The sequence below is a fragment of the Arvicola amphibius genome, chromosome 12 (assembly GCF_903992535.2).
Source record: "Arvicola amphibius chromosome 12, mArvAmp1.2, whole genome shotgun sequence".
Classification (NCBI taxonomy): domain Eukaryota; kingdom Metazoa; phylum Chordata; class Mammalia; order Rodentia; family Cricetidae; genus Arvicola; species Arvicola amphibius.
Window position 1 is genome coordinate 99,545,445 of NC_052058.2, and position 13,382 is coordinate 99,558,826.

At 44.4% G+C, this 13,382-nt stretch overlaps 1 protein-coding gene across 1 annotated transcript in view; it reads left to right on the plus strand.

The window, feature by feature from the left end:
- Nucleotides 1–204: 204 nt before the first annotated feature.
- Marco (macrophage receptor with collagenous structure) overlaps nucleotides 205–13,382 on the plus strand; it is a 35,674-nt gene continuing 22,496 nt past the window's right edge. Inside the window, exon 1 of the mRNA XM_038349160.2 lies at nucleotides 205–354. Coding sequence (XP_038205088.1) covers nucleotides 246–354 — 109 coding nt within the window. The 5' untranslated portion in view covers nucleotides 205–245. The remainder of the gene's footprint in view (nucleotides 355–13,382) is intronic.

The following is a 13,382-nucleotide window of genomic DNA, read 5'->3' on the forward strand; positions in this document are numbered from 1 at the left end:
ACCTCTTCAATTACCCTTAATCAGCAGCTTCCCTACATACAGCTCCACAGGTGAACAGCCTGATTGTAAGCAAAAATCAACTATACACTAAGGGATCAGGAAGCATTGTGCAAATTGTAGAATCATTGCCAAAGGGAAGTCACACAGGTCTCCAGCTAGATGCTGCAGTTAAATAGGAGCCCCACTTCCTCTTGGGGAAGCATTTCTGCTGGCTCCAGGGCTTTGGTCACCTATAAAACTTAGCAATGGGAAATAAAGAAATCTTCAAGGAGGAAGCCTTGCTGGGGAGCACGGAAGAAGGAAACAATTTTGACCAAGCTATGTTCCCTGTGATGGAGACCTTCGAAATCAACGGTAAAGTACGACTCCCTAGTAATGGGACTGCACAGAAACTTAGCCTTTAATGGTGGGAAGAAAGAAGAGACAACCATGGGAGGTGCAGGCCTGTGACCTGGTGCATTTCACACCTGACTCTCACTAGCTAGACTGCATCAGCCTGGAATTTCTGGAAAGCTGACTACAGATGCTGGTCCTTGGTGCATAGTTGATTTTTGCTTAAAGTCTGGTCCTCTTTAAAAGTCATATTTACGTATTTTTCTTTTGTACAAATGCCAGTGCTTATTAAGGCAATGGCTCCTTCCTTATTGAGTATCTCATGAGGACACACTGGATGTCTGTTGAGATGGTGCTACAAGTCGAGAGATGAGAGGAAGTCCCACAGGGGCTTAGATGCAGCTCAGACAGTGGGGGGCTTACCTAGCGTACATGAAGCCCTGTGTTCAGTGCGGAGCACGACATAAGTGGGGTAATGCATGCCTGTGATCTCAGCTCTGGGGAGGCAGAGGCAAAAAGATGAGGAGTTCAAGGCCATCTTTGGCTATGCTGCACGTTTGGGGCTAACCTGAACTATGTGAAGCTTTGTTTCAAAAAGAAAGGCAACGGCGCTGAAACCAAAGCCGTATATATATTTGGATGGAAGTCTTTTAATATGCCTTAAGGGGCTTCTGTGATAGCCGGTGTGTTGACCTGGGAGCACATTCTTCATTTCCTGTCAGTTTCTCTAGCTTTGTTACTGCTTTAATTTAGATGGAACGCAGCTTTCAAATATTAGTAAAGTTTTCTTACATATTTGTGTGTGTGTGTGTGTGTGTGTGTGTGTGTGTGTGCGTGCGTGTGTGTGTGATGCATATGTCAGGGTGAATGAGTGACAGTCAGGGAACAGCTTTAAGAATCAGTCCTGTGGACTGCTGGGATGGAACTCAGCTGGTCAGGCTTGGATGTGAGTGTCTTTCCACACTGAACTATGTCATTGCCCTCCAAAGATGGTTTAGAGGACCTCTCAGCATTATAGAGGTGAAGTCTCTTTTACATCCTCAGGAGTTTGCAAAATTTAAAGTCAGGGGCGGACTTATTTACCACTGGAGAGCTCTGGTTTCCCATTCTAGAACGTTCTGTGGGAATCATCTTTCATAGTGATCAGCTGGAGTTAAAGGGGGTTGTGAGCCACATGACATGCATGCTGGAACCTGAGCTTAGGTCCTCTGGCAGTGCAGAGAGTGCTGTTAGTCACTGAGCTTTCTTTACAGCCTCTGTTCCTGACCTTTTGAACATGGGTTCTGGGGATGTGAACCAGGCCTTCATGCTTGCTAGGCAAGCACTCCACCGACTAATCTTCTCATCTCACCCTCTGGATTTTTTTTAAATATACACTAGTCTAGAAGATTCAGATGACCATTATATTCAGCAGCTACTACCTTCTGGACACCTCACTGAGCACAGAGAAAAGATACTAGATAAACAGGGCTGCTGGCCTTCAGGGAAGCATACTGAGGTGAGGAGGGCAAGCCCTGCCTTGGCTGGCCTTTCTAAACAACGCCGGCTGAGGTGGAAAATTGTATAGGACATCATGGATGTAACCTGGGATGGGAACTGAGGACAGAGCTGCTGTCGCTTCTCAAGCTGAAAGGATGGAAGAAACTAAGTACAGAAATGAGACGGTGAGTGGCTGGGGAGGAGTGAGACACGTTTAGGTCTCTCTCTCTTTCTCTTCCTCTCTCTCCTTCTCCCTCTCCCCCTTTCTCTCTCTCTCTCTGTCTCTCTGTCTGTCTCTGTCTCTCTGTCTCTCTCTCTCTCTCTCTCTCTCTCTCTCTCTCTCTCTCTCTCTCTCTCTCTCTCTCTCTCTCTCTCACACACACACACACACAAGGAATGCCCTTAGAAATCTAAAGAGTTCCATGCAGTGGGATTGAGGGTGGGATGGAGGACTCTGATCCCTATCCTGAGGTGACTTGGAAGCCTGGAGGGCCACATAGAGATTGAACGCACTGGCTTGTAGCTGAGACTGCTCTCTGTGGTGGGTGGGAGATAGGTGGAGAGCCAGACAACAAGGGATGACCAAGGCAGTAGCTGTAAAGAAGCAAAATAAGAGCAGTAGATATGGCTCAGCAGGTTAAGTGCCTAGCCCACAAGCTGAGGACCTAGGTTCAGATCTCCAGTGCCCCTGTAGCAAGTGGGTCAGGGCTGCACAATCTGTACCCAGTACTGGGGATAGGTGGAGACAGGAGGATCCCTGGAATTCCCTGGTCAGCTAGTCTAGCCAACTGCTGAGCTCTGGGTTAGATGAGAGATCTCGTCTCAGAAAATCAGGGGAAGATCAGTTGAGGAAGATACCTGATGTCAGCTCCTGCCTCTACTCACATTTGCACACATGTGCAGGCACACACCCTACAAACGGGAACACACACACAACAAGGACACCACACACGGAGTGAGAGCGAGAGAGGGAGGAGGGGGAGAATGCACACAGGAGTCTGGTGGAAAGTTTGTGCTGTACAAGTAAGAGGAACTGAGTTCAAATTCCTAAAACTCACATAAAGATGGGCATGGTAGCGCCTGTCTATTTTCCCAGCGTTCCTATGGTGTGGTGGGAGGTGGAACAAGCAAGTGCCTGGAAGCTCAAAAGCCAGCTGGACTGGTGACTCAGCAGGAAACAACAAAACAGAGACCCTGTCTTCAGCAAGCTGGAAGGTGAGGGCTGACACCTAAGGTTGTTCCCTGGCCTCTCTATGTGTCAAGTACATGCCCACACCACAGTAAAACAGAGACTGCCCTGGGCAAAGATTGGTAGGACAAGTGGCAAGGACAAACTCTAGACTTAAGACTTGAATTGCAGCTATGCTTCAGAGGGGAAAAAGTGTGAGCCGTAAGCCAAGACCAAACCTCAGCAAACTCCTGAGAAACTACGGAGGACAGAACACTTCCCCCGTGCACTCACAACGTCCTGCTCTTGAGTATGAAGACGAGGGAATATACGAAACCTTCTAGAAAAGTCCATGCTAAACAGTAATTGCTGAAAGGCTTGGCAAGCATGGAGACCCCTCAGGGTTTCCTGTGATAACCGAAATACCTCGATACTCAGGAAAGCATGCCTGTAAGTTATTTTTAATTTCTTCTGAAAAAAGGCAAAAACAGACAACCAAAAAATGTTATGCTTTTCAAACAACAACAGCAACGAATCACTGAAAAGCATTTGCAGTGCCGTCATCAATCTCCCTCTCCTCTTCTTTTTTACGTGGGATCTCTGTCATCTGGACTGACTTTGAGTGTCTCATCCTCCTGCCTCTGTCTCCCAAGTACTGGGATTACAGACATGCACCATCACACCTAGTGTTTGTGGTACTGGAAACGGAACCCAGGGAGGGCTCTGTGCATTCTGAACAGGGACTTTACTACCTGGCCTACACTGAAGTCTTCCTGCTTGATAGTATACTAACATATCTCTTTTTGAGACAGGGCCTTCAGATTCATGGTCCTCACACTTTAGCCTCCTGGGGACAGCTTTTATTAGTTATTTTAACTATTCAGGAATAACATGGGGCGTTTTGAGTGTGGCAGCATCTCTCTATATATGTCTCTGGTCTCTCCCTTTCTCTCTCCCTCTCTCTCCATTCTCATAGATGTCTTGTGATAGTCTCATTGTAGCTTGACTTTGAAATATGCATTTTTCCTATCACTTTACATAAAATGATGATTTAAGTTTCATTAAAAAGGCAAAATCTTCTTTTGTCTCCCTCTCTCTGGCCAGGATATGTTCCCACAGTCATGCTTGCCCCCTTGTCTCTGTAACAATGAGTTCCCTTATTAAAGGTGCTTATGGCTGGCTAGTGAACCCGGGACCTACCTGCCTGTCTCTGTTTCTCTCGCACTGGGATTCGAATGTCCCCGCACCTAGCTTTTTCATGGGTTCTAGAGGTCAAGCTTAGATCCTTATACTTGTGTGGCAGGCACTTCACTGGCTGAGCTGTACCCAAACCTGTCCCAGATCTTGAGAGGCATTAGGAAATAAAAATCTGTTTATCTATAGCATAAACCTGGAGAAATGATCACACACAGATGGCCTTGATCTCTGAAGGGTGTCACCTACAATAGATCTCGTTACACACAGAAAGCTCAAGCCAGGTCCTTTGCCATGATATAGGGTTGGTGGGATATTTGAGCCCAAGGGAGAGTTCTTACATGGCCTTTGGGGTGTGTATGTGGATGCTGCCTCCTTTCCTGAATACCGGACTCTGTCTGTTTTCTGTTTCACTTCCATCTCTCCACTGGCAGCCCTTGTCAGTCAAGGAACTGCCTAGTCCTCTCACGCCCAAACTCTCAGCCATTACCTCTTTCCTTACATCCTTAATCTGAGAACTTTCTCCTTTAAAAGAATCGTCTATGTCCGTGACTCCAGCGCAGCCCCGTGCTAAGTCCTTCAAACTCTCCACGGGTGGAGAGCCTCTCCTCATTGCAGGAGCTCTGGGTAGGGGGCAGCGTTACTGCAGAGACCCAGAACTGCCGAAAGTGCAAAGAATAAGAGAGTGGGTATAAATCCAACCCTAAATCATATCACACCCTGGCTTGGGGTCTTATATTTAAGACCGAGGGAACATCGAGGAAGAAGGGATGGAAAGATCACGAGAGCTCGAGTTCGGGGAGGGCTGGCGTGAGACAGTGTCTTCTGGACACCGCAGGACCACTGCAGTCCTGAAGTCACGGCAGCTGTGGTGGCCTGCACAGACATGCACAGCATTACGCCAGGGAACACTCCTGCATGGATAGGGGAAGGGCTCACGAAGCCCCATTCCTCTCCAATGAGCCTGGGAGCGGAGAGTTTCAGCAGGAGGAAGGAGAGGCAGCTTCCTTCAGGGGAAACCTAGCAGGGCCCCTGCTAGGTTGCCCATGCTCCAGTGAGTGGCCACACAACCATACACATACAGCCAGCCCTAAGTAGAATCAGTGGGTTAAGAAAAGGGGGACAGAAAATTGGAATGGGACTGAGGTGGGGCATCTGGGAAGAGTTGTAGAGAGGAGTAGGCATGGCCATGATCAAAATACATTATATACATGTAGAAATTACCAAATAACAATAAAATTTATAGATCTTTCTGAGAGTACCTGGAGAGATGGCTCACTGGTTATAAGCACTTGCTGTCCTTTTAAAGGACCTGAGTTCAGTTCCCTACACCCATATCAGGTGATTCAATGAGTTTTTATGTCCTTTGTGGGGACACACACACACACACACACACACTTTCAAATGCTGTGTGTATGTTGGGTGTGATGCTGATTCTCGAGTGTTGAGACGGGACCTGTTGTTCTCTCTGTATGCTCCAGGCTAGCTGGTCACAAGCTGTTAGAGATGCCTAGCCTCTCCTCTAGGCTCACAGGTATCTGCTCCGATGTCCTGTTTGAAGTGGGTTCTGGGATTTGAACGCAGGTACCCAGGCTTGCACAGCCAGCACTTTACCAACGGAGCCACCTTCCCACTATCCACAATATTTTTCTTGACAGAAAGAACCTCCAAAAATGCTAATAGAGAAGTTAGGGCTTTGTAGTTATCATAGTACTTACCTTTGACCCCAGCAGCAACTCCCAGGTGTCCTTTCTTCCCCCCAGGTACCCCTTCTTCTTGATCTAAGGATAATCTAAGATACCTTGAAGCCTTCTGACACATCTCTACCCCAAAGTCCCTTCAACTCTGTGGATATGACTGCTGTGATTTTACACAGCCGTCTTACATTCTCTCTCTCCCTGCCTCTTTCCCCTCTCTCTCTTCTTCCATTCCTCCCTCCTTCCCTCCCTCTCCCTTTCCCCCTCTCTATTTTTTTTCTGAGATAGAGTCTTACAATATAGCCCTGACTGTACTGGAACAAACTGTAGACCAGGCTGGCCTCGAACCCACAAAGATCCTCTTGCCTCTGCCTCCCGACTGTTGGGACTAAAGGTGTGTACCACCACGCCTGGTTGTTCTGTCTTCGAGTCTTGAAACATCTGACTTTACCATAGAGGTATAGGGAAAAAACCTTTTTGTTGTTAAATAATCATGCAGAGCCACAGAAAGCAAGGAAATATTTTCAAGGTCTTCAGGGACCTTTTACCAGTGTCTTTGAGGCATAGCTTCTGCATAGTTTTGGTATTACCCCACAATGTGACTCACATCCATTCTACCAGTTGTGGGCAGAATCATCTATGTGTGTTTACCACTCTGCATGAGGTTTTAAGACACAAATAGTTCTCAGCTCCTCACAGGGAATCATTTCCTCTGCCAAGGCCAATCAAATCTCTATCTCCACACTTGTGCTATTTTGGGAATGTTAGACAAATGGCATCATATGTAACTTTCTTTCAGCTTTTTTTGGATGTGTATTATTGTTTTGCCAGGGGCATTGGGTTCCCTGAAACTGGACAGTTACAGACAGTTGTGAGCTGCCATGTGGGTGCTGGGGATTGAATCCGGGTCCTCTGGAAGAGCAGTTAATGCTATTAACCACTGAGTCATCTCTGCAGCCCCATATGTGACTTTCTAAAGATTGGTTATGAGGCTAGCAGGATGGCTCAGTGGGATAAAGGTAGCTGCTGCCAAGTCTGATGGCCTGAGTTCAATCTCCAGGGTCCACACGGTGGAAAGAGAGATCTGCCTCTAACAAGTTAGACTCTGACCACCACAATGTGTGCTTCGGCAGGCGTGTGTGTGTGTGTGTGTGTGTGTGTGTGAGAGAGAGAGAGAGAGAGAGAGACAAAAGTGTAATAAAAATTGGTTTTTTCTCTCTTTGTATGCATAGTGTGTGTGATGCATGCATGTTAATTTTATATGTGTATACATGCATGTGCACATGCCTTGACATGCAAGTGGAGGTCAAAGGTCAACCTCAGGGGTCAAGTCTCTTGGGATTCTCTTGTATTCTCCTCTCCTCTCACCACAGATGCACTGGGTTGGAACTGTGTGTTACTGCAGCCAACATTAGATGGATTCTAGAGATTCTAACTCAAATCCTCACAATTCCATGGCACACACTCGCTCAGTCCACTGAACAATTTCCCCAACCAGGGTTTTCAATTTTATCACATAGTGTAGTACCCTGAGAGCCGTTCAGACAGCGGGATCCCAGGAGTCGGTTCTTACGAATGAGTAGTGACCCACAGGGTGAAGGCACCAGAGTTTATTATGTGTTCATCCTCAGGGGGCATTAGGACTCTTTCCTCTTTGGGGCTTCTACAAATAAAGTTGCTATAGGTATTTATGAACATCTTCTGTATGGATAAACATTTCCTTCCCATAGCATCTGAGGATAGCCTTCGTTGTGTTGACATGCTGCCTTTGTTTTCAGTACTCGCTGTGTAAGAGCAGAACACTTCCCCCACACAGCAAACCAGGTAACCAACACGCAAATTCTCAGATCCCACACAGGTGCTTCGGGTGGTGCTTGCTGGCATTGTGTGACATGAGGGCATGCTCGTGGAAGTCATGTGACCAAGACTGCAGCAAAGTCACACCACGCAGCGATGACAACCCTACCAGAAACACTGTGGATTCATATCACTATTTCACCGTTTTGAATTCAGTCTTGGTCACTGGACACTTCGAAGCCTTTTGCTAAGGCTGATACTATGTTCCCCCACTACATTTAATAGGTTCATATAGACCATAAATTGAAAACCAATAAATTTCATGACCTTTGACACGAAAGTCTTGAGGAAATACTCACAAAACATATCAAGCAATACATAAGGATAATTTCACATCACCAGAAGTGGACTTTATTCCAAGCACGAAAGGATGGTTTGACAATGCTCACAGGGTCTATGACTAGCCCTTTCCCCGTCCACCCTGTCTGGATTACTGCGTTCGATAGAGCTGTTCCTCTCACATTCCAGTCTTTATAGATTGTTTCAGTTATTCTACAGCCTGGCTTTTCCACACACATTTTAGTATTAGCTTGTCCATCTATTACTACATAAAAAGCGTGCACCAGTATTGGTACAAATTGTGTTACACCTCTAAATAAATGTATCAATAATTAACACCTTTGCCCCACACAGGTTTAACCTATGAACATAGTGTATCTCTTCATTTATGGATTTTATTTTTCCAAAGTAGAATTTTGTAATTTCTAGTATGTATACAAATCCTGTATCTATTTTCTATCTGTATCTGTTTACACTGGAATATTTTATTTTCTCTGGACTGAACATAGTGTTACCATGGGGGTTAATTTTTAAATTAAAACAGTAAATTTTTAAAATTCTATTATTTTAAATTAATTTAAATTAAATCCTGAGTTGAATTTATTTTTTTTAATTTTAAATTAAAATGACAAAATTATTTTGTTTTCTTTCTGCATGAGTGTGCATGCACGTGTGTGTGCATGAATATATGCTTGTGGGTGCCTTTGGAGGCTTTAAGAGGGCACCAGAACCCCTGAGGAGGAGGATGTGGGTGCAGGGTTCTGAGCTCTGGTCCACTGGGAGAGCAGTAAGTGCTCTTAACTGCTGAGCCACGATCTCTCCAGCCCAATATGACTATGTTTTTGTTTTTGTTTTTGTTTTTGTTTTTGTTTTTGTTTTTTTTGGTTTTTCGAGACAGGGTTTGACTATGTTTAATTTTAGTTCCAAATGTTTTTTATTGGAATATAACAGCGACATTGAACTTATTTATTTATTATTTACTTATTTATTATTTATTTATTTATTGCCTTCTGGCTCTTTCTCACTGTTCTTTTTTGTAAATTGTTTTATTGAGCTATACACTTTTCTCCACTTTCCTCCCTTCCTCCCCTCTCCCCTTTTACCTACTCCCATGACGCCCACCCCCCCCCCCCGCGCTCCCAATTCACTCAGGAGGTTTTGTCTTTTTCTCCCTCCTACTTAGATCCATGAATGTCTCTCTTAAGAGTCCTCTTTGTTGTCTAGGTTCTCTGAGGTTGTGGACTGTAGGATGTTTTTTCTTCACTTTTTGTATAAAAGCCACTTATGAGTAAATACATATTATATTTGTATACATAGTATATATTATAGGTAATAATATATATTAAACATCACTCAGTATGGTTTTTCTAGTTCTGTCCATTTGCCTGCAAATTTAAAGATGTCATTATTTTTTACTGCTGAGTAGTACTCCAATATGTACCTCATTTTCTTTATTCATTCTTTGGTTGAAGGGCATCTAGATTGCTTCCAGGTTCTGTCTATTACATATAATACTACTATGAACATAGCTGAGTACATGTCTTTGTGGTATGAATGAGCTTCTTTTAGGTATATACCCAACAGTGGTACCTCTGGGTATTGAGGTATGTTGTTTTCCTAATTTTCTGAGAAATCACCACACTGACATCTAAAGGGGCTGTAGCAGATTGCACTCCCACCAGCAATGCAGAAGTGTTCCCTTTTCCCCACAACCTCTCAAAGCATAAATTGTCATCAGTGTTTTTGATCTTGGTCATTTTGACTGGTGTAAGATGGAATCTCAGAGTTGTTTTGATTTGCATTTCTCTGATGGCTAAGGATGTTGAACATTTCCTTAAGTGTCTTTCAGGCAGTTGAGATTCGTTTTTTGAGAATTCTCTGTTTAGGTCTCTACCCCATTTTTTTTTAAATTATTTGTTCTTTTGCTGTCAAGTTTCTTGAGTTCCTTGTGTAGTTTGGAGATCAGCCTTTATCCGATGTAGGGTGGGTAAAGGTCTTTTCCCATTCTGTAGGCTGTTGTTTTGTCCTGTTGACAATGTCATTTTCTTTATAGAAGCTTTTTAGTTTCAGGAGGTCTCATTATCAGTTGTTGCTCTCAGTGTCTGTGCTACTGGAGTTATATTTAGGAAGTAGTCTCTTGTGCCAATGTGCTCAAGTGCACTTCCCAATTTTTCTTCTGTGAGGTTCAGTGTGGTTGATTTTTATATTGAGGTCTTTTATCCATTTGGATTTGAGTTTTGTGCATGGTGATAGATATGGATTTATTTTCGTTCTTCTACATGTTTATATCTAGTTATGCCAGCACCATTTGTTTCATAAGCTTTTTTTTTTTAGCTTCTTTGTCAAAATTGGGTGTTGATCATGTATCCTACAGCTTTGACTTATTTGCTCTCTAGATTCCTTTTAAATATTTTAGGGATTCTTTGCATTGACTCTTGCTTTTGCAAATAGGAATGTATATGTTCCTTTCCGAGCTATGTCTCTTTCTTTTGTTCTTTATTGCACTGGGATCTCCATGACTATATTGAATAAAAGGACAGGAATGGAATCCCCGTCTTGTTCCCAGTCTTAAGGGAGAAACACTGTGTCCCTTACAACTGTGTGATACTAGCTTTAGACATTTGCAGATGCCCTTTTATTATTAGTTTATTTTTAAAAGTTCTTCATTTTATTTTTATATGTCTGTGTTCTATATGTTTGCACACATGCATTTATTCCCACAGAATCCAGAAAAGAGCATCAGATTCCCAGGAGCTGGAGTTGGAGGTGGTTGTGAGTCACCCTGCGTGGGTGCAGGGAATTGAACTTGGGTCCTCTGGAAGAGCAGCAAGTGCTCTTAATTGTTGAGACAACTCTTCTCCCCCATTGTTTGGAAGTTTCTCACTGAACCTGGGGTTTACAGTTTCAACCAGTCTGACTGACTGGCTAAGAGTACTCTTCCTGTCCCTGTCTCTTCGCACTGGGATTATGGACGAGCGTTACAGCAGCTGACTCTTACCTGGGTTCTTGTGATCTGGACCTAGATGTTCATGTTTGTGGATCTAACATTTAATTGACTGAGCCATCTCACCAGGGCCCAGCTCTGTTTCCGTCACATCTTATTGAGGCCTTGTTTCAACCCAGGATATGCTCAGTCTTGGGGAAGGGATGTTCTGAGTGTGGTGAAAGAGCTGTGCCCTTGGTTGTTACTGGATGGAACATTCTGGAACTGTTCACTAGACATTCGTTGATGGTGTCCAGTCCTTCTGTATCTTCGCTGGGTTTTATCAGTTGTTGAGGGCAAAGTACTAAAATTAAAATCTCTAATTAATTTAGTGATTTGTTTCTCTTTTCAGTTGTATCATTTTTTTCTTTCTGTAGTTTTAAGTTCAGCTATTTGGTTTCTTATAGATAATCTGTAGTTGTGTCACGTGTAATTCTCCTTGCCTACATGTGTGCTCAGGTTGGTAGGCTGGGTCCGTTGACAGGTCTATCAGTCATCAAATGCTAGGGCTTAAACAGGTCATCTTACCACACACTTTCCATTTCTGGTTTTTCTTTCTTTCCGATGAATTGTTTCAATACTTTTTGAAATCTCATTTGAATGTATCCCCCCTCTTTTTTTGTCTTGTCTACTTCCGCAATGTAATAAAATTTCCTGACAAAAGCAACTTGAGGGAGAAAGAGGTTATTTTGGCTTAAAATTCCAGAGGAATGGAGTCACCAGAGCTGGAAGACATGGCAGCAGCATGGGAGGACATTCCGGGAGCAGGAGTGCTGGCAGCGGGAGAGCGTGGCAGCAGCTGTAGGACATGCCGGCAATGGGAGTGCTGGCAGAGGGAAGGCACGTGGTGGCAGGAGAGGGAGGGTTCACACTGCATCCTTGTTCAGGAAGCAGAGAGTTAATAGAAAGTGGGGCCAGGCTGTTAAGCCTCAAGGCCCACCCCAGTGACTTACTTCCTCCAGCAAGGTGCCACCTATTGAAGGATCTACAGCATTCCAAAACAGCATCACCAGCCAGAGAGCAGGTGCTCACACACGTGAGCCAATGGGGAACAGGGAACATTTTAAACCACAGCAGTTTCTTTAGGGCTTTCTCTGGGTATTGTAATATACTTACGGAATATGCCACCATCTGTTGGAATTAGTATTTTTCCCACTTAAGGGCACGCATAGAACTTTTATTTCCATTTATGCACTTCTACACTTGAAAAATGAAATGATCTTAAGAATTTCCTCTCCGTGCATTGAGCACATTGTAAAAAGACAGCATGTTTGTTTTTAGTCATAGAGTGTGATTTTATAAACTTGAAAATCGTGTGTGTGTGTGTGTGTGTGTGTGTGTGTGTGTGTGCATGTCCCGTTTCTAACCATTCTATTGTTCTCTTTCTGTTTTGAAGCGTAGGCCTTCTATGTCATTTCCTGTTCCGAAAAGTCTTTTTAAATTCTCCTGGTCGCCCTTCCTCTGAGACTGTCTGTCTTTTCCACTCATTCCTGAAAACGTTTTCATTCACAAGAGATTCGTGGTTGGCAGTTCTTCCCTTTCAGCACACAGAACACAGTGTGCCACTTCTGTCTGATCTCCATGGTTTCAGGTAGAAAGTTGGCTGTCATTCAGATCAGTGTGTCTTGGCAGAAAGTGTCCTTTCCAACTGCATCCAGTCTTATCTCTTTAGCTCTTAAATGTCCTCTGCTTTTAACGTCTCACGCTTGCATATGTGATTGCAAGTGCAATGTGTTCCTGTGTGTGCGCATGCGTGCGTGCGTGTGTGTGTGTGTGTGTGTGTGTGTGTGTGTGTGTATGCTCACGTACACGGAGCTAGCAGAGGACAACCTCTGGGAGTGACAGTCCTCAGGCACCAACCACCTTTTCTTCTAAAGACAGGGTCCCTCGCTTTTCTGGAACCCACCAGGTATGTTGTCACAGTCCGGAATTTCCCCTGGAAATCTCTGCCCAGTCTCCCTCTTTTACCCCAGGGAAGGCCCTGAGAATCTTTTCTCCAAGGTTTCCCGCCATGCTCTCGCAACATGCCATTTTCCGTGACTGCTCTTACTGCCCCACCCTGATACCTGATGCCTGGGACCTGTCATAGCTGACTTTCCCATCCCATTGCACACCACCTCTTGCACAGGACTGTGTGGCATCCACAAAAGTCATATTGTACAAAGGATTCAATGATCTCTTTGTTTTAGGTACTTTTGTGTGGCTCTGGAGCCATCCTGCATAGACATCACAGAACCACTGTATATGGATCTGTGGGCACAGAAGGGACAAATACAAGAACACACCCCTGAATGCTCATAATGTATTCCCCAGCAGGCTGGGGACCTTATAGAACAGAGGCAAGGCCATGAACCCGTCGTGTCTGCTGCTCTGCTTGTTTATTTCAAGCATG